This window comes from Thamnophis elegans, chromosome 5 (assembly GCF_009769535.1).
Source record: "Thamnophis elegans isolate rThaEle1 chromosome 5, rThaEle1.pri, whole genome shotgun sequence".
In the NCBI taxonomy this organism is placed as follows: domain Eukaryota; kingdom Metazoa; phylum Chordata; class Lepidosauria; order Squamata; family Colubridae; genus Thamnophis; species Thamnophis elegans.
The window spans coordinates 81,991,763-82,013,930 of record NC_045545.1 but is presented as its reverse complement, the minus strand read 5'-3'; the positions used below and the strand labels follow the sequence as shown (position 1 = coordinate 82,013,930).

The following is a 22,168-nucleotide window of genomic DNA, read 5'->3' as shown; positions in this document are numbered from 1 at the left end:
TTAAAAAAAATTATTTCTGGCTTGCTCAGGTCACTTTCTTTCTCTTTCTTCTTTTCTTTCTCCTTCTTTGCCACTTTCTATATATTTATTATGAGTCAGTCTTTGAGAGCTGAGTAAGATCGTTCATGAATTAATCTGCTCATTAGATTTATATAACAGCTTTTCATTCAGCTCAAACCAATGTTCATATCACACTCAACTTCTAACTAGAATAACAGCCTTATTAGATTGATTTGGTTGGAATTGTCCAGTTCAAGGACATCCAATGAATTCCATAGCTGAGGGCCTTACTAACCCTATGTCTCCCACATCTCGGTTCAATAGATTAGCCCCTCCAGAGGGAAAGAATGTATCAGTAGCTTTGCTTAACATCCTTTCTTATAACCTTCCCAAAATGCATCAATTTAAGAGGACAAAGAGAAGTAAGCCATTGTACTAAACCAGTGTGTTTCAAACTTGGAAACTTTAAGATATGTGGACACGTTGGCTGGGGAATTCTGGGAATTGAACTTCACACATCTTAGAGTTTTCAAGTTTGAAAAACACTGTCCTAAACCAAGGATTTTCAATCTGCACTCTGCAGAACTATGGAATTTTGGGAAGGTTCTTGGACAAACATCGGACATTAGCACCCACCCCTTTCCTAGGAAAATGAGATATTTTAGGAAATATTATTTAAAGTTTTTTTTCATTTTCATAACAAATAACCACATGTATACTGTTACATAACCAACATTATTTTATATTGTTAGTTATTAACATCAATTCGTCTTCCCATTAACTCCCAAGAATGATTTTTGGCTCTTCTGCTCTCCATGCACCATATTTGTACCATGTCCATCATTTTCTTTTCCCTCTCTCCTCCCACTCCCTACCTCCTTTCTTCCCTCTGTCATCCTTCTCTTCTCTACTTCCCTTCCTCTCTCCTTCTCCTCTCTCCCCTTTCCACTCCTTCTTTCTCTTCTCCTCTTCCCCCCACCTTGCCCTCTGTCTTAACCCTCTCTTCTTCCCTTTACCTCTCTCTTCTCTTAATATTTTAGGAAATATTAAAAGGGCAGAATATTTCCCCTAAAAGGGAGGCAGAAATTCACACACACACCTTTGTCAATGGGCCATTAAGGTGTAGGTCCATCTATTCTACATACAGTAACAAAGATCTACCTCCCTCAGGCAAAGCCATAGGAGGAATTGCCCAAAGCCTCTTCATTACATCATCACCCAGCAAGGCTCAACCAAGTCTGGGACACAGACAATCTAAAAAGTTACTCCTGCATGGCCCCATGGGAGTCTGACAAGCAATCAGAATACAAACTCAAATTCAAAAGTCCAGAGAGGGCATAAAACCCAGGCACTCTCGGCATCTCTTCCCTTTTTTATTTCATCCGACATCTTCAAGGCATGTGATCCTGTCCACCATTAAAACCATCTTTCCAAACAGCCACCATTGTTTCCAATGTCTTTTTCCCCATTTGGAACTGAACGCAGATGGGCATTTCTTCCAACATTTAGGGTTATTTTTATCCCAGGGACTCCAAGGAACATGAATGAGTCTCTTTAACTAATAAGAGTAATGTAATGCATAAGAGTAATAATGTACAGTATTTTATATACCTAACCATTGCTTTAAAATCTTCAATGTCCTTCAGATACATTGGAATGGCTGAGAGTCTAGAGATGAGGTACAAGTCCTTAAAAAGAAACCAGGATAGAGGAGGCAGTTTTAGGCATTACTTGGGGTTATCTTGATAAAATGAAAGGTTGTCACTGCAACAAGATGCAGTTCAAATTTATCTATCCACACATCACTACCAACATCCAACAATCTTCCTAATTAACACTATAGTTACACCAATCCATACTAAGATGTTGTGATACTTATCTACTTTAGTCAAATATGCCTGAAATTCATTAAGCATGGCACTGTTATCACCCTCCTGCTGCTCTAAATGTGTTTCTTAAACACAGTTCCAAAGTGCATATATTACAGTTTAGAATCTCTACAGAAATATGACAATGCTTAAAAGTGTAAAACAATAAAATAAGTTGTAACCACTTTCTTTCTGAAAGTGATTTGTCCTAATTTGTCACATGAGAAAAATACAGAATTAAGCAGTGGGATGTAGGTAGGTAGGTAGGTAGGTAGGTAGGTAGGTGGGTGGGTGGGTGGGTGGGTGGGTGGATGGATGGATGGATGGATGGATGGATGGATGGATGGATGATAGATAGATAGATAGATAGATAGATAGATAGATAGATAGATAGATAGATAGATAGATAATGGGTGGGTGGATGGATGGATGGATGGATGGATGGATATAGATAGACAGACTTCCCAGATTATGCAAACATTTCTCAGAAAGAAGTGTGGTACTCTTCTTATGAATGAATTTTAGTCTGAAATTTTCATTATATAGTCTGACAGTTGTGCCTGGGATTTTGAAGAAACAGAATGGAAAGAGTACTGACATTTTTTTATTTTTGGTTTTTGAGAAGACTCCTGAGAATGCCATGGAAAAAGAAACTCAGAATAAATCAATCCAGAGTTCTTTTTTGAGACAAAAATGAGCAGACTCCGATCATCACATTTTTAACACATTAGGACCTGAATTTCTTGAGAAATCTATAATACTTGGAAAGGAAAAAGGAAAGAGAAGAGAACAATCACCAGGAAGATGGATGGACTCAACTACAGCAGTGATAAGTGCACAATAGACTGGGCAACCATTTGACTGGGATGGTATAAGGTTTTTCTGCCTTGAATAGGATGTTGGGCTAGAAGAACTCTGAAGTTCCCTTCAACTAATTAAATCAAAAGCAGATTATCCTTGAGAATGTGTATCTTGTAGTCATTAAGTCAACATCTACCTGGTGGCACAAAATCATTCAACAATTCTATAGGCTGCAAATATGTCCTGACTACCTTTACTAATATCCATTTTGTTTCAATTCCAAACAAAACCTGGAAGAGTAAAGTTCATTGTACATTATCTAAGTCTATAACAACAAAGGCCCAGAAAACACAGTTGAGTTAACATGCTTCCTGGCCAGCACGACTAAATGCCGAAGGAGCATGAAATGCTGTTACCTTCCCACCAAAGGTGGTTCTTATTTTTTCTACTTGATTTTGAACTGCTAGTTTGGCAGAAGCTGGGACAAGTAACAGGAGCTCGCTCCATTAGGCGGCACTAGGGATTCGAACCGATGAACTGCCGACCCTTCTGATCGACAAGCTTGGTGTCTTAGCCATTGAGCCACCATGTCCTCCAGTCCTTAACTTAGAACAGTTCTTTTAGTTTGAAGTTAGAACAACAGTGAAAAAAAGTGACTTATGTTCATTTTTCACACTTATGACGTTGCAGTGTCCCCATGGTCACACAGTCAAAATTCAGATGTTTGGCAACTGGCTTAGTTTATGATGGTTGCAATGTCTTGGGGTCATGTGATCATCTTTTGCAAGCTTCTTACAAGGAAAGTCAATGGCGAAGCCAGATTCACTTAAGTTAGTATTACTAACTTAACACTTGCAGTGATTCACTTAACAACGATGGCAAGAAAGGCTGTACAATGTGGCAAAATTCACTTAATGGTCTCACTTAGCAACAGAAATGTTGGCCTCAATTATGGTCATAAGTCGAGTATTACCTGTACTGCAGATTGAGAATTGGGGAGGGGGGGGTTCAAAGAATATACATGGCCTTCAACTCTCAGAATTCCTAGCTGGCCAAACTAATTAGGAATTTTAGAAGTCCAGTTTATAGGGCACCATTGAGGAGTGATGGGATATGAGAAGCCTCTGCTTTAAAGGCATATATCAGATTTTTTTAAATTGCACATATATGGGACATGGTGACTCAATGGCTAAGACGCTAAGCTTTTCGATCAGAAGATCGGCAATTCAGTGGTTTGAATCCCTAGTGCCGTGTAATGGAGTGAGCTCTCGTTACTTGTCCCAGCTTCTGCCAACCTAGGAGTTCGAAAGCATGTAAAAAATACAAGTAGAAAAATAGGGGCCACCTTTGTTGGGAAGGTAACCGCGTTCTGTGTGCTTTTGGTTTTTAGTCATGCCAGCCACATGAACATGGAGACATCTTTGGACAGTGCTGGCTCTTCGGCTTTCAAATGGAGATGACCACTGTCCCCTAGAGTCGGGAACGACTAGCACATATGTGCAGGGAAACCTTTACCTATTATATAGGGTATTCCTATCTGAAGACTAATTTGAGGACATAATAGCAACATAGTGGGGAACTTTAGATGCTCCGAATTACCATTCTTTCTTGGTTTGTATTGTCTGTTCCCTAGTGACACCTGGTTCAATTTCAGTCCTGTTGTCTGATCCAAAAATATGTCCTAAGGTTGTATCCTATGCACTTAATATCTCCCTGAGAAATTCCTGCTCAATCTTTTCTTGGAATGGAAATCTAATGAGCTTCTAAGCTGTTTGTTCCGGTAATAAGATCAACATAAATTCTCACACAAGAACATAGGAAGTATTACTTCCATTGCTTCTGATTTCATTGGATCATATGAGCAAGACTTCTTTTATAACACTATTTTTTAAAAAAAAAAAACTTACTCAGAAACTGATTTTTCTATTTTCAGTAGGATACTTTGCAACGTTTTAGGCATAGGGACACAGTATAAATAGGAATTAAATGGACAAATGATAACATTGAGCAACTGAAAGAAGGTGCAATACATATATTTCTCTATTTTTTAAATACGGTTGACATGTGGCTACTAAGGAATAGATAAATAGATTTCCCATTTGACTAAGATAAGTAAATGATTTTCTTCAGCATATAAGGTGGCAATTCTATTGTAAATTTTGTTATTTTCATACTATCTGATTTTGTTCAATAGAAGAAATTTTTTAGAACTCAGCAATAATTGGTCAAATAGATTGCCATTCCTGTAATATGCAATTTACTTTAATGTATGTTGGGAGTATAAATGAATTTACAATGAAGTAAACAGCACACTGAATCACTGAAAAGTATTACCATTCTTTGCACACATCTTTCCCTACTGTATAGCAAATCCTGAAACTATCTCATTTGTCTTTGTTTGTGTCTGTAAGAGAGAGTGGGGGAGGGGGGAAGAAAGAGAAATCTGGCGCAGTGATTTGGAAAAAGCCATCATCATCAAGGTTGGGATTCAGCCAGTTCGGACCAGTTTGGGTGAACCGGATGCTAATTTTACATCTGATTTGCCGAACTGGTAGTTGCAAGGACTGGCTGGCCCCGCCCACCATGCCCCTCCCCTCCCAGGAGTCTCCACACAACCTGTGTTGGATGCCAGGTAAGTGCAGAGCCTGCATGAAGACTCTGGGAGAGCGAAAAACAGGTCTCCTGGAAGTTCCGGAAGTCCGAAGGACCTACAGAGTTTGGGGAAGACTCTTTGTGCCCTCCGAGAGGCTAAAAAAAAAGCCTCCGAAGCCTGGAGGGCAAAAAATGGGCCTCCCAGAAGTCCAGAAATGGGCCCATTTATGGCTTTCGGAGGGACTCTGGAGCCAGGGGGAGGGAGTTTTCGCCCTCCTGAAGGCTTGAGGGAAGCCTCCAGAGCCTGAGGATGGTGAAAACACTCCCTGGCCGTGGTGCAGGAGGCTGAGTAGGCCATGCCCACCATGGCCACGCCCACTGGCAGAGATCCGGTTGCTGAAAATTTTGAATCTCACCCCCTGATCATCATTGTAAATTTCATCAATTTCTATCTCAAAACAGCCTTAATTAACAGGCATTTTATTTCCCCAATTCAGAAATTTGCAACCTGGAAACCTCTACATTGATTTTAATCAAAGTTGGCAATCTCGATCATGTCATTATTATCTAATTAGCTTGCATTTTGTTCCATTCTGCTGGGAAAAAAATAAAATAGGGATGATTTTTTTGGTTTGGTTGGTTTTTTTTGCATTTCACCCATGCTAGAGACAAGCATTGCATTGTTTCAAGAAATTTTATTCTGAATTTGGATAGTTGATCAGATGGGACAATTTGAAGAAAATCATAATTTTTCTAGCCTTAACCCCAAATGAGGTCTTGGATCTGTGCATCTTTATGGATATATAAAACTCAAACAGACGATTGTTTCTGGACTCCAAATGTGGGCTAAGTTTTCAAAAAGAATTGGGCACAAAGAAATTTTAGAAATTGCATCACAGAAAGAGTTATACCTTCATGTTATATGAGTTCCTTCTTAGCATCTTTTGCCCATCTTATCTTTCCATATTCTTTTAAAAATGACTTCAACAAAGTTTTGAATTAATTCACTCTTTTTCATTACTAACATAGAAATGAGATCAATCTGTCCTACATATATTCTTCAACATTCATTTTTCTTTTCTGGCTGTGGTTTGGAAATGTGTATGGAGGGGGGAGGGGAAACAACTTATTCCCTTTTACTTAGATTACAGTGGCATCACAGCTATGATGATACCATCAAGGGGAAAAAAATAAAAATAGAAAGGGTTTCCATTAATGTCAAAGGAGGTAATGTGGGAAGAAGGATTAAAGGCATTCATGGGTGCACATATTTGGAAAAGGGAAGGGAAGACACTGGAATAGTAAGAAGGGAACATTCCCCAAGAGGAAAAGGTGGGAGACCAGTTCAAATGGGGAAGTCAAGAAGCAGAAAAATAACCAATCAGGTGAAGATTAAATGAAGTGCTAGGACCTCTTTATAATGCCTTGGTAAGGCCACACTTGGAATACTGCATCCAGTTTTGGTCACCACAATCTAAAAAATAGGTTGGGTCCAGAGATGGGTTGCTCTCAGTTCAGCCCAGATCAGGTGAACTGGTAGTACTGGTGGCAGGAGGCTCCACCCACCTGCCCAGACGCTTCTGCGCATGTGCAGAAGCTTCTGCGCATGCACAGAAGTGTTGTATGTGCGCATGAGTGCACGAGCACACACGAGCGAACCAGTAGCAAAAAAATTAGAAACCCACCACTGGTTGAGTCTCTAGAAAGTATGCAGAAAAGAGAAACAAAGATTATTAGGCAAAAACATACAAAGAGTTGTTGCAGGAATTGGGTATGTGTAGTCTAGGGAAGGGGGGATGTGATGGCTCAGTGGCTAAGAGGCTGAGCTTGTCAATCAGAAAGGTTAGCAGTTTGGTGGTTTGAATCCCTAGTGCCGCGTAACGGAGTGAGCTCCCGTTACTTGTCCCATCTTCTGCCAACCTAGCAATTCAAAAGCAAGTAGAAAAAATAAGAACCACCTTTGGTGGGAAGGTAACAGCATTTCATGCTCCTTCGGCATTTAGTCATGCTGGCCACATACCATGGAGACGTCTTCGGACAGTGCTTGCTCTTTGTCTTTGAAACAGAGATGAGCACCAACCCCTAGAATCCAGAACAACTAGCACACATGTGCGAGGGGAGCCTTTACCTTTACTAGTCTAGGGAAAAGAAGGATTAGGAATGGCTTGATAGCAATGTTCCAATATTTAAAGGGCTGCCACAAAGAAGATGGGGTCAACCTATTTGCCAAAACACCAGAAGGCAAGACAAGAAACAATGGATGGAAACTTATCAAAGAAAAAAATAATGTCTTCTATCAGGAGAAATTTCCTGGCAGTGAGAACAATTAATCAGTGGGATGCTGATTAAGTTGTGGGTGCTCCATCATTGGAGGTTTTCAAGAAGAGACCGGACAGCCATTTATCTAAAATGATACAAGTCTCCCACTTGACCAAAGGGTTAGACTAGAAGACCTCCAAGGTCCCTTCCAACTCTTTTATTTTGTTAGGTCTTGCAGTGACTGCAATCTGCACTGAGCATCCTGTCCTGCTGACAACACATTGCAACCCAGACTAGAAGTTCTGAAGGTGTTCATGAAAGAGGCATGAACAGCATGAAAGGGATTAGTGCAGAATTGCCTTAAAGCATTAATCTTTTTCTTTTGTTTCCTTGTGTTTAACTTCTGTTTTTGTTATCTAACCATTGATAAAATAAGTTCCATGTCATGTAGTATTCAATTTGTTATTTTTCCTTAATTGCTAGCAGTAGTCTATCCATTTCTGCACAGTCTAATGTTTTCCTGACCACATTCTCATCTGTGGGGATCACTTCTCCAATTTTGTGCAAATACAATTCTAGCTGCAGTTAACACATGAATAATTAGATACGCATCCCCCTTACTATATTTTCCGGATAAGATCCCCAACAAATATATTTCTGACTTTAAGTCAATGTACTGCTTTGTCATTTTTTTTCCAGCCACGTATGTATTTTTATTTTACAGTTTTTGTAAGCTGTAAACTTAATGCCATAATGATTTTGCTGCTACTCAACTTTTTCACTGCCACTGATTCAGTATTTAACCAATTCTGATCGGTTCTGGTGAACCAGTAGCAGAAATTTTGAGCAGTTCAGAGAACCGGCAAATACCACCTCTGGCTGGCCCTGCCCTCATTTATTTGCTGCCTCCTGAGTCCCAGCTGATCGGCTGGGTCGTCTTGCCCTGCATGGGAGAACAGAGCTGGAAAGTAGGTTAGTTGGGTGGGGAGGGAATGGGGATTTTACATTATCCTTTCCCTGGAGTAGGGTGGAAATGAGGATTTTACACTATCCTTCCCCTGCCACGCCCACCAAGTCACGCCCACCAAGCCACGCTCACCAAGCCACGCTACGCCCACAGAACCGATAGTAAAAAAAATTGAATCCCACCACTGCACTGATCATAAAAATGCCCATCACTGCTAAAGAATGTGAAAGAGAAGTTACAAAGAAATAGGTATCTCAGATTCCCTATTTAAATACGATATCAAATTTTGCAGTATCCTTCCCCTGCCATGCTCCCTGCCATGCCCACCAAGCCACAGCCACCAAACCACACCATGCCCACAGAACCGGTAGTAAAAATAAATCTGAATCCCACCACTGCACTGATCATAAAACTGCCCATCACTGCTAAAGAATGTGAGAAAGAAGTTGCAAAGAAATAGGTAGAACTACTCTCACTCAGTAGAGGGGAAAAGAGTCTATGAAGACTTTGGATGGCTCCTATCCAAGACTGGATACTGGCAATTCCATATCATGTCCTCAGATTCCCTATTTAAATAGGATATCAAAGTTGCAGGAAGGAAGTCACTATGGAATGTCCAGGTCAACTCTGCTCACATTCTAAAAATAAACACAAGCTCTCCACATGGAATTCTTCTTCATGTTACAGTCCGTGGCAGGACAGGGGTATTATTTATGATTGCAGGGCTTGTTGTAGGAAGTTAGCACCCACCCCTCTCCTAGGAAAATGAAATATTCTAAGAATATTTTAAAAGCAGAATATTATACCTCCCTGGATGAGAAAAGGAGAAACATCCTCTTAGAAAGCAGTCCCACCTTTGCAAATAGCCCTAGGAAGGCTGGGCCAGTTCATCTACAACACAAAAGACATGGCCTCCAGGACATAATAGGACCCATCTAGCAACAGAACTCAGCACATGGCACCTGGGAAATGACATCACCAAGCAAGGCTCAACTAAGCCTGGGACACAGATAACCTACAAACCTGCATGGCCCAGGGATGAAATGCTACTGGTTCGGACCGGTTTGCCTGAACCAGTAGTAAAAAAATGCTACTGGTTTGCCTGAACCAGTAGTTTAAAAAAATGCTACCAGTTCGGGCGAACCGGTGTTTTTTACAATCAGCTGTGACATGTGATTTATATTAGCTAGAAAGCGGATTCCCTTCCTCCCTCACTGTTCTAGTTACCTTTGCAGGCGTGCTCAGTAGCAGGCTCCACCCACCCATCCAGACATCATCACATCCGTTTTTGATGCTCTGCACTTGCACAGAAGGTCCATGCAAGGAGGTGGCTTGTGTATACTCACATTTGCAAACCAGTAGTGAAGGTAAGTAGATTTCACCCCTGTCATGGCCCCATGGGAGTCTGACAACCAATCAGAATACAAGCTCAAATTCAAATGCCCAGAGAGGGCATAAAACCCAGGCGCTGTCAGCATCTCTTCCCCTTTTTGCCCAGGACCTCAAAACCACGTGGTCCTGTCCACCATTAAAACCATCTTTCCAAGCAGTCACCATTGTTTCCAGCATCTTTCTTCCCACTTGGAACTGAACCCAGATGCACATTTCTTCCAACAATGTGAACATGGATTTTGATAAGCTGTGCAAAATCTTTAGGAGGCCCGCAAGGGTGATTTAAAAACTAGGAAGAATATCATGGGACCACACTAGAAGAAATGCCTAGCTATGTCTAGACAAACGCTTTAGAGAGAAGATATGGTGAATGTTTTGCTAGGAGTAGAATGTTTCTGTCACAGTAATTGTACAACAGCTCATTAAATTCACCGACAGGAAGCAGGGAGTTTGAATTAGAACATGTAAGCAGATAACTTCTATGTGAGGAAATGAAACACAAAATTCCATTTTGTTAATGGATAATCTCTATAATGGATTGTATTATTAAGGCATTATTACTATGGAAGCAAACTACTTTTGTGATTAAAAGGAATTCAGTTCACCCTGCAACGTGGACAGTGTCGGAAGCCAAACAAAATATTAGAGCGAAAACCGCATTTGACATAGTTTAACACACTAAATAAAATCCATCCATAGACATGATTTCATTCAGTCTATTGTGTTCAAATGGACGTATCCCCAAATTTATAGCTATGTTCAATGTATAAAATAATAATTTTATAAACTAAAAATTACAACTATTTTTTTTAATATTTTTTTTTTATTTTAACTACAGTTTGGAAGTTGCCATGGCTTCCTTCTTGGGCTAAAAATGAGAAAGAACGTTATAAAATAAATAGAACACGTAATAATATTTTCCACATTGTGAGCCAAGGATGGAATTTTTTTATATGTATAAAATGGCAAGATGTAGAGACGTGATAATCAGCAGAGCATATCTGCTGATATAGAAATAATTCTTTCTACGAAATTGCCCATTTAAACTGCATGTAAAACTTTTTTGGGGTTTATTATACAAAGAGTAAACTACCTAGATTATATGTCTGAAGCTATAGTCCTTAGCTACCCCTCTGTAATTCATTTTCCTGCAGCCCCTATTTGTAATTGCTGCTGCCTGCATCTGCAAATATGTATGTAGATTACTTTATATATTTTAATGTTTTATGTGATTTTACACATTTCCCTTGGTTATGCCACAAACTTTGGTGTTCAGCTATCTATAGAAACTATCAATAGTGTTTCATTTCAACCAATTCGGGCATTTAACAATATTACGGAGTCCTTGGTGGTCTCTGAGCTTTGTTGGTTGTTTGCAAGATGTTTCATTACCTGACTAGGTAACAAAATTATCTATTTTTAATTCCTAGCTTTTTTCCTCAGGTACAGGGTCTGCTTTTTAAATTAACCAAACTTTGATCCACTGTTTATAATAGGAATTGACTGACTGGCTTGTTGCTTAAAGCTTGATGTTGTGGCCTGACAGAGAGCGACTATCCCAAAATCACCCAGGCACTTTCATGCCTAAGGTGGGACTATAATTTACAGTCTCCTGGTTTCTAGCTTGGTGTCTTAACCACCAGGGGTGGATTCCTGCCTGCATCCCTGCCCGTTTGGCGCGCAAAAAGAATTGCGCCATTTACACTAAAAAGGTCTGCATATGGGCACAATGTTAGAAAAAGGGAAAAAACTTAATTTTTTGCAATTAATATTGTTCTGTAAATGCACAGAACCAGAAAACAAAGATGGCTGCGCCTCCGATAGAACCAGTTCAGGGGCGTGGCAGGCCAAGTTACTATCTACTCGGCCAAACTGCTCCATAGGAACCCACCTCTCTTAACTACTAGATTCAACTCTGAGCTACTCTCTACTATTTAACAATGCAGCTGTTGATCATGAAAAGCACAGCGAAATCCGTTATGGTGACTAAATCCATTGCGCTCATTCCTACCATTTTAGAAGCAATTAATACTGCTATATCAAGACTAAATAAATGAAACTGTATGACTATTAAGAGACAGCAAAGAAATGCAGAAGTCCGTTGCTCTCGGTAGCCGCATGGGGTCGTTTTCGCGACCTAAATCTCAGCCTAAAAATAAGGGATTTCAGTTTATTGATTGACTTCCCTTTTTTCCTCTTCGTATTATTATCATTATTTTTTAGAATTGTGGCCCATGGATGCCTTTCATTGTGTTCCATTCTAAACCACCACGACTGTGCTGGCTGAAAGTTCGTCCATAAATACTGTTAAGTAAACAAATTCTGAAATGACCTCTAGTTATACAGGGCTCTTTAAAAACAACAAGAAGAAAGCAATGTGTGGCTCTTAAAACTATTTTATCCACTTTCCACTGGCCAGTGGATTTCCCATCAGTTCTGAGCTCTCTGTATCCATTCCCCTTGATGCTCTTTGGACAAGCAATGAAAGTATTTTACAACTCTTGGGCGCCATTATATGTCCCAAAGTTCTCTGGAATGGCTTTAAGTGGACAATAACCACAAACGCATCTGATTTATTATTTTTCAAGGTAAACGATCTTGGGAGAGGCTTCATGTTGTGTGACCTTGCTGCCACTCCTTGTAATACACAGCCGGGATCTATGGCTTTTCACCTTGGCTGCAGCCTTTCTCTGTACACATGGATTTCATTCTTCCGTATTAACTGCAGTATAAAAGGTGACTTTAAGCTCTCACAGGCCACTCTGCAGTAGTGAATTCTGGCTTCCCAGCAGGTCATCTATCTACAGTGCATATACATTTGGAAAAAAGACTATAGGCAAGCACAGTGTGGCACAAAGTCATTAGCTGCTCTTAAATCTCCTGCAAACTAAGGTTTTATCTAGACCATGGTTTGTAACCTTTTTGTACCATCCAGTCCTTTGAGAGTTTGGTGAAGCCTTTAAACACTTCTCAGGAAAAAATGATTGAATTGCATAAAACATATATAGATCATTGGTGGGATTCAAAAATTTTTTACTACTGGTTCTGTGGCCGGGGCTTAGTGGGCATGGCAGGGGAAGGATACTATAAAATCCTCATTCCCACCCCACTCCAGGGGAAGGATACTTTAAATTCTCCATTCATTCCCCACTCCAGGAGAAGGTTACTGCAAAGTCCTCATTTCCTCCCAATCACCTGGGACTCTGGATGCAGAGAATAGATGGGAGTGGGGCCAGTCAGAGGTGGTATTTACCAGTTCTCCGAACTACTCAACATTTCTGCTATCGGTTCTACAGAACTGATCAGAACTTGCGGAATATCATCTCTGATATAGATGTTATTACAAAGGAAGCCAAAGAACCTCAATTATCAAAATATTTTAAGAATAGCCAATTTGGACATTATTAATATACTTTTTAATTAATCCATTAAACCAATGTCAATGTTAGTTTAATTGTTTTATGCCTGTTTTATGCTGCCCAGAATCGCTTGTTGAGATGGGCAGCTGTAGAAATCAATCAATCAATCAATCAAGTAAATAAGTAAATAAGTATACGTATATAAGTAAATAAGTAAATAAGTAAATACGTAAATACGTAAATACGTAAATACGTAAATACGTAAATACGTAAATACGTAAATACGTAAATACGTAAATACGTAAATACGTAAATACGTAAATAAATAAGGAAGTAAATAAATAAGGAAGTAAATAAATAAGCAGTAAATAAATAAGCAAGTAAATAAATAAATAAATAAGGCAATCTCCGTTTTTAATGTGTAATAATTTTAGTGAGGCTTATTAATGTTAAGAAACATTTTGCCATTGCTTTCTATCTACTTTACAGAATAAAAAGCTACATTTTAGTTAAAGATTAGTGAAAGTAAATTTGATAAAGTTCGTCCATCTAAGTTCACATAAGCCCAGAAAGAAGATGGACCTAAAATAAGAGCTCAAGTTGAGAGCCCTTATTTTAGATCAGGGATGTCAAACTCGATTTCATTGAGGGCCACATCAGGGTTGTGTTTGACCTTGGGGAGCTTGGGTGGGCGTAGCCAGGGTGGGCATGGCCAGCTTGACAGCACTTGTATCAGAGGTCCAAACAGTGGCCTGAGAGCTCTGCTGATGAAGCCAACCTCCGTTTTTGGCTGCGACAGTCTCCTGCAACCCTCTGCCAGTGAAAATGGAGCTTGGGATGGCTGCTCAATCCCATTTTTACTAGCAGAGGCACCTTGGGCTGATCCTTTGCTGTTTCCAGTTTGGCCCCTTGGGCCAGATCTAAGCATCCTGCGGCCCGGATTTAGCCCACGAGCCTTGAGTTTGACACCCCTGTTCTAGATGGTCATCTAGTACATGGGAATTGAAAGATCAGAATCAACTGCTCTCTTCATTCCTCTGTTCAGTGTCTCAGATTCAAGAACCACTTTCCACAAGGAGCTAAGCCCATACATTGAAAAACGCACAATGCACAATCAGGATCCTTTAAATAGAGAACAGGAGAATGAGGGGAGATTATATAATGGCCCTCTATAGGTATAATTATTTGATATGATTAACTTTACTTAAGTTAGGCTTTAAAATCATTTCAAGGTTGAAACTGTGGTTAAAGTTGTCTACCTTAGCCACAATCTCAAAGTATGGTTTGTAGCAGTGGTAGGATTCACTTACCTTCCCTACCGGTTCGCAAATATGAGCGCATGCACCTCATCTGCGCATGTGCACCGCCTTTTGTGCATGTGCAGTGCTCGTGCATTATGTCGGGGCGGGTGAGCAGAGCCACCCGCAGCCACTGATACCAGTTCACCTGAACAGGAGAGAACCGGCTGGATATCACCTCTGGTTGTAGTAATGTTACATTAATTACTCCACATGCAATCTAAATCCATATACTTGATGAGGTGGGCTGGTGGGAGGGATTTTTTTTAATTCGAATTTATTCCATCTCTTTGATTTATACCTCATACTAGCAACAACCTTGTCCAGAAAGCTGAAAAGATTGTTAAAAGTCAAAATAAGGATTTAAAACTCTTATTTATTTGCTTTTCTGATTTTTACTCTGCCTTTTTATTTTGGTAAGTATTCAAAACATCTACAAAATTTAGAAACAAAAGCAGAATATTAAAAAAAAATACTGATTAGAGGAACAATAAAATAATTGGTGTTTATTTATCATGCTTGTACATAGCTATATTTTATGATGACTCCCAGTGGGTAACAACATAATCATACACATCAAATATCCATAGTAAACCAATTTAAGTAATTAGGTTTAAATTAATCAAATTAACACAAGCACAGTAATGATAATAATCATGATAATAAACATGCATAAAAATGTCAGAGCATCATATAATTATTGCGATCGGGATATTAACAAAATTAACTCCATTTACTATGACTACCATTAACAATTAGAAGCCTGTTGAAATGAGTTAGTCTTCTAATGGTAAAGATCGGGGGAGTAAGTGCAACCCAAACGATTTTATACAAGTCTTCTCTCACTCCCATAGCAAGAGGCCTCTGACAATGGAGACCTCTTCAGATAAGGCCTCTTGAAAGACAGGAAGCCATACCTCAGAGGTGGGTTCCTACCAGTTCACACCAGTTCAGTGAAACCAGTAGGGGAAATAGCAACTGGGTCTCCGAACCGGTAAAGACAGCAAGCTCGCCATGCCCCCAAACTGGCTCCCTGGTCGCCGCAACATCTTTTTTTCACCTTTTTAAATATTCTGCGCATCTGCAGACCTATTTATAGTCAAGTGCACATGTGCGCAAAATCGCGCATGCATCAAACCAGCAGTAATGCTGGAAGAAACCCACCCCTGTCATACGTAAGTTTATTTCAAAACAAGTGGCAGAATATAGCCAAACTTGGTGGACACCAAAACAATTAAGCAAGGTCTTACTTTCTTAGAACTTGAATGGATAACCAGAAGGATATATCTGCTATATATCTTCAACTGGGAAGTCAAAAAACACCCTCAAAGACAATAGTAACCTTCCATACCATTACCAGGAAAACTACAGACATGTCCACAGAATCCAGAACTGTCCTCTGAATGCCAAAATGTGCATTAGGGCTTCACCACAAAAACTCTGTCCCTTACATACTTAGAAGCAACACCAAAATTCACATTATGAGAGAATCCCATTTGCTTCTGCTTTGCTAATGCCAGTGTACATCCATGTAGTTACCAGGAATCAAAATTGATTCAGTCTTCTTTATTTAAACCAAACACGGCATATTGTGCTTAGTAGACAATTTGCTATCAATGCAGATCCTTCAAGACAGCCATTGGGTGATGCAGGAGCCTAGCTGCTGAATTTTGCACCATTCATTCATTCATTTTTGCTTTTTTTGTAAATAAACAAAAAGTAAGATTAGCATGCACAGCAGCTCCTGCTCCAATAGCATCCTTCTTCTTGATCTGAAATGAAGAGTGGGTAGTGCAAAGTATCCTATGTGTAGTTCTATAGTTGATGGGAGACTTGAAAAAATGAGAAGCCCTTGGTGTTCTCTGAACATAGTTGTTTTCTTGCAGATGTTTCATTACCAAACTGGGTACTATCATCAGTGCTAATAGGGAGTGAGATTTGTTCTCCTTTTACATCCTACTGACTTGCTCTGTCAGGGTTGGTTGGTTTGGTTTTGGTGGTTTGCTTGGCAGTTCCTTAATTAGGGTTTACTTTACTTATTGATTGTTAGGGTAATGTTAATCCTGGAGTTAATCTCTGCTCATCTGAGTGTTGATAGCTGCGGAGGAGTTTTTTGGTCTTTGTGTTCCCTTTTTGACCTTTTTTATTCTCTCTTTTGAATGGTCTTTAGACTTGAAGACGGATCCTTCGGGTTCTCATTTGTCCTTTTAACTGCATCCCACTAGCTCTCGGTAGCCTGATGCAAGTGTGCTGCGATAGTTAAGATGAATGCATCCAAGGCTAAGATATTGAATCTGATCAGCCCAGGAAGGGTCACATTTATCACACTAGATATGGCTGTGCAAAAAATTAATCCCTGAGCATCAAACAGCACTCCCAAACAGAGAGGGCTGGTACTTTCAGGAGAAGTGGAACACTGTCTAATCAAAGTTAAACTTTGAGTCATATTTATCCATTCCATCTTGTCTGGATTGAATGTCAACATGATCCCCCTAATCCACTCATTATCAACAAAAGAAATCTTCCTTCTATTCTGAAACTGGAGGACCAGACAGACTGGAAACTGGACGTGTTCCTGCACCAACTTATTTTCAAATTCTTAGCTAGTGATAATGGAAAGTGCATTCCAAAATGCTTAGAAGGTATTAGCTTGCCTCCTTGTTCTATACAATGGTGTATAAATGTTATAATTTGGGACTAATACCCAAGTAATGTCAGGTTCAGTTTAGCCATAAAGTTATTTGGGTTAGTGCAAAATATTGTTCATACATCACATTAAACCCTTTATTTGGTTTGGTTTAGCATATTGTAAAAAAAACCAATGTCATTTATTTCCTAAATACAATTAAACAAAAACCATAATACTAGTGCCATATAGAAATCAAATAATGATCTCTCACTTTTCCTAATTGACCATATGTATTCATTGTAAGTTGGAACACAGTGGCTAAGTGGCTAAGACACTTGTTGATCAGAAGGTCGGCAGTTCAGCAGTTAGAATCCTTAGCGCCACGTAATGGAATGAGCTCCAGTTACTTGTCCCAGTTTCGGCCAACCTAGCAGTTTGAAAGCGAATTAAAAAATGCAAGTAGAACAAACAGCTTTGGTGGGAAGGTAAAAGTGTTCCATGTGCCTTCGGTGTTGAGTCATGCCAGCCATATGACCACAGAGACGTCTTTGGACAGCGCTGGCTCTTTGGCTTTGAAATGGAGATGAGCACTGCCCCCTAGAGCCAGAAACAACTGGGGAGGGCGGTGCTCGCATGTGCAGGGGAACCTTTACTTTTACCTTATTTATTGTAAAACTAAAACGAAGGAGGCAAAGTAGACATTTTTTAAGCATTTAGGAGGAGAGATAAGATAGTGATGTAGTAAACATAACCTCCAGCCCATTTTGTCTTCTTCAGAAATTTCCAAGCTTTGGAGATGCTAATCTGAACATCTTTACTTAGAAATATATAATAGGTCACTAAAAATTAGGAATTATATTTGTACAGACAGTCCTCGATTTAAGGCCACAATTGGGATCAGGATTTCCGTTATGAAGCATGACATCTTGATTTCATGATCTTTATTGCTACAGTTGTTAAGCAAATCACTGCAGTCCTTAAGTCAATCCCGCTTCTCCGATTGATTTTGCTTGTTGAAAGCTGGATGAGAAAGTCACAAATGGTAATTACATAACCCTGGGATGCTGCAACTATCGTAAATAGCAATAGCACTTAGACTTCTATGCTGCTTCACAGTGTTTTACAGCCCTCTGTAAATGGTTTACAGAGGCAGCCTCTTGCCCCCAACAATCTGGGTCCTCATTTTACTGACCTTGGATGGATGGAAGGCTGAGTCAACCTTGAGCCTGGTGAGATTCAAACTGCCAGATTGGCAGGCAGGCAGCAGGCAGCAGTAATAGCCTGCAATACTGGATTCTAACCACTGCTCTTTAGTTTAAATACATGATTGCCATGCACCCATGGTCACAGGGCCATGGGAATGATGTGGCACTTGTAAGTGTGAGGACCAGTCATATGTTACTTTTTCAGTGCCATTGTAACTTCTAACAGTTTCTAACAAATGGTTGTGTCAAGGACTACCTGTGTACAATTAGGAACAGGTATCCAGGATCGCTGTGTGAACTGCCACAAAGAAGAGGGAGTCAAGCTATTCTCCAAAGCCCCTGAGAGCAGGATAAGAAGCAATGGGTGGAAACTAATCAAAGAGAGAAGCAACTTAGAATTAAGGAGAAATTCCCTGATAGTTAGAACAATTAATCAGTGGAACCACTTGCCTCCAGAAGTTGTGAATGCTCTAACACTGGATGTTTTTAAGAAGATGCTGGATAACCATTTGTCTGAAGTGGTGTGGGGTTTCCTGCCTAAGCAGGGGTTGGACTAGAAGACCTCCAAGGTCCCTTCCAACTCTGTTATTCTATTCTATCAGTGCATTTATTCTTTTCAACCACATAGCTCTTCCAACGCTCACATATAGGCAGCACACAGCACCAGGTTCACACTGCGTGAACCTTTCAGTTATAAAGAAGCTCTCCCATTTTTACAGTACCAGTGACATTTACTATCCACCTGGTGAAATGAAGGGCGCTTGAGTTAAAATTGCATCCCATTTCTTCCAAATCTGAGACATCGGCCCCATTGTTTATCAAAACTGCAGACAATGTGCCTCCAAAGAGTTAAAGCCTTGCAGATGTCTATGAATCAACTTCTCAAGGGAAGCCACAATAACTGGCAAAACAGCTAGCAATTCACCAGCAACTGTCTGGTACAAAACAGTCCAGTGCACAATTTTAACATAAGACTCTTAATATTTTCATGCTTAGCATCTTTGTGGGTTTTTTTTTTACTGAAAAAGTGTGCTGGATAGGTAAACAATGAAAGAAATGCTCCAGCACAAACATGACAACCAAATTGAGACCCTTCCGAAAAATCAAGAGGTGCAAACCTGTTCCAAGTATTTTTTTATGACAAATAAAAATTCCCACACAGAGTTTTCTATGCACACAAACTAAGTAAACTAAGCTCTGCACAGTAGGACTTGTGGTGGATTGATATGGGTGTTATCTCCCCAAGACTCCAGTTTCAAATTTATCTAAATTTATTTTCCATGTCAAAGGCTTACTGACTTCCCCGATCTATAAAAAGTTTCATGAATGAAGGAATCCTCTGGGGGGAAACACACCATCAACATCTGACTTGGAGGAACGGGTTTACTTGAATGGTATTTCCATGTGACTCACATGCAGAGTGACAGTACATTTTAAAGAGACAGCTAACAAAAGCATGATGGATTCAACTGGTTTAGTATCCGCAGAACTTCAGAGTTCTCTGGCGCAGATGATGAGATACAAGACTCATTAAGTATAAATAATGTAGGTTTTTTTTCTACTTGCAGGGCTGATTTTATTCAAGTGGGATGAACACCGCAGTTCTATTCCTAAGAATATGTTGCATCAATTTGGACTTTTCAGCACATTTATACTCCTAAGCAACTGACCTACTGAAGCCATGAAGATTTACTTCTAGGTAATCATGTCTGTGTGTTTGTGTTTGTGTTTGTGTTTGTGCTTGATTCTAAATGACACCTGTTGCCTTGACAGCAATTCTACGCAACATTTTTCTTAAAGTATTGTCTACTTCTTTGTATAAAAAGCCAATATTGCACCGTTCCAGTCATCAACCCACCACAGGTCTCACTTCTGAGTGAAGTTACCTAGGATTAAGCAAGCTGCGCATCTCCAAGGTGCCACAAGACTTTAAACCAAACCCCATTGCAAATGCCAATCGCACAGCTGTCCTGAAGTTTGCTTGTTCTTTTGCCCTAACCAATATTGCACCTCAATCCACCCCAAGCCTCACTTCTGAGTGAAGTTACCTGGGATTAAGCTACATGTCTCCAAGGTGCCACTAACGGAGGCTCCTCTTCAGGAAAGAGGTGAAAAGTTAGGACACAGACTGCCTCAATCTGTCGATTCCCGGTTTCTAAATCAATTTCCAATCAAGCCATTGCCTCCAACCCAATTACCACAAGACACCACTCGCCCCAGTCCCCTTTGAGGAAGGATTCTGCCACATTCAGTGCTTGCTACCAGCACAGTTGAAAACCCTGAAAATACCCATTTAACGCCAGCGCAGATCTCTTATTTTCCATTCGCTGAACCGCTATGTAGAAATGTGCCTTGAAATTCTTTCGGGTACGTAACGCAAGGATCTGGAAAAACTCAACTCTCCGCAAGGGATAAGTCAATAACTAGAACACTAAAGCAGACGCTGGTTTGATTTTCTTTTCCTTCAGACACCCAGACCGATTCCCACCAACCCACCCGGCGGCCGCGAGGAGCATCTGGCAAGTCTCAAACCCTGCCGCTCAGTCTCGGATGAAAATGCCAAGGGGAGAAGCGGGGATGGGGAGAGGGGGGGGGGTGAAATGGGGAGAGGAAGGACGCCCCAAAGCAATCGTAAAATACTTACGCCCAAACGCCTGCTCCTAATCTTGACATACCCTTGCTTTACTATATCGTTAAAATTGGAAGCCATCCCGGATTACGGCGGACGAAGGCGGGCTGGAGGAAAGTTGCAAACGCAACCCAGTTTGTAGCTGCGCCTGGCTCGTTTGGCTTCTCGCTTGGCTGCCGTTTGAACTCCCCCTTAACCCACCCCAGATGATCGATCCGTCTTTGGGATAAATCCTCCAATCCTGACCCAGAAGCTCGTCAGCGAGGACGACTGTTTTCCTGCTCTCTTTCTCGCTCTCTCTCAGAGAGAGAACGGTTGCTTGAACGCTGCGGAGGTCGTAGCGGAATGAGAGAAGGGAATCAGCCCAAATACTCTCCCTCCTCCCACCTCCCCGGTTCTTTCTTGACTTCCCTAGTAGGGAGCGCAGTTCCCTCTCTTGCTTCCTGGATGCAGGAGCAACTTTCCCTCTTTGTGCCACCTCACTTCTGATAGGGCAGAAGCACCATCCACAACTAGAGGGGCGGAGGAAGTGACAATCCTATAGTAGAACAGCGTGATGGTGAACCTGTGGCACCTGTACCACAGGTGGCATGTAGAGCCCTCTCTGTGGGCACGCGAGCCGTCGCCCCAGCTCGGCTCCACCATAGGTGCATGCACACCTCCCGCTGGCCAGCTGGTTTTGGGGTCTCTGCTGTGCATGTGCAGGGAGCAAGGGGGAATGGGTGAGGTCATGTGCGCATGTGTAGCAGGGCAAGGCACATACAGGGAGCACATATAGAATGATTGGGGGCATGGCTCATGGGGGTGTCACGTGTGCATTTCATTATGGGCACGTGTGGGCTTTTGGCATGCAGCAATGAAAAGGTTAGCCATCACTGGTATAATACAAGGAAGAGGTGGGGATCTAATTTCAAGGGCAGTAAGCTTCTACTCCAGCATCTTTGTCCAATGTCAAGAATGGACTAGCGTGATGATCAGACTAAGAATGGACCAAGTTTCCTCAAACCACTGCCCTTCAGCTGTGGTGAGCAAAAGCTTCCATGAGAATTGTAGTCTAACACATCTAGATGAATAAATAAATATGTCCCTGGGAGATATGGAGTCCCATTTCCTAGAGTCTATGGGAGCGGGTAGCTATAATAAGTGTAAATTAACAGTAAAATAATAAT

General features: G+C 40.7%; 1 protein-coding gene across 1 annotated transcript in view; it reads right to left on the bottom strand.

Moving 5' to 3' along the window:
• DOK5 (docking protein 5) overlaps positions 1–21,323 on the bottom strand; it is a 63,668-nt gene extending 42,345 nt beyond the window's left edge. The window contains exon 1 of the mRNA XM_032218660.1: positions 21,015–21,323. Within this exon, the coding sequence (XP_032074551.1) occupies positions 21,015–21,080 (66 nt within the window). The 5' untranslated portion in view covers positions 21,081–21,323. The remainder of the gene's footprint in view (positions 1–21,014) is intronic.
• Positions 21,324–22,168: the final 845 nt, after the last annotated feature.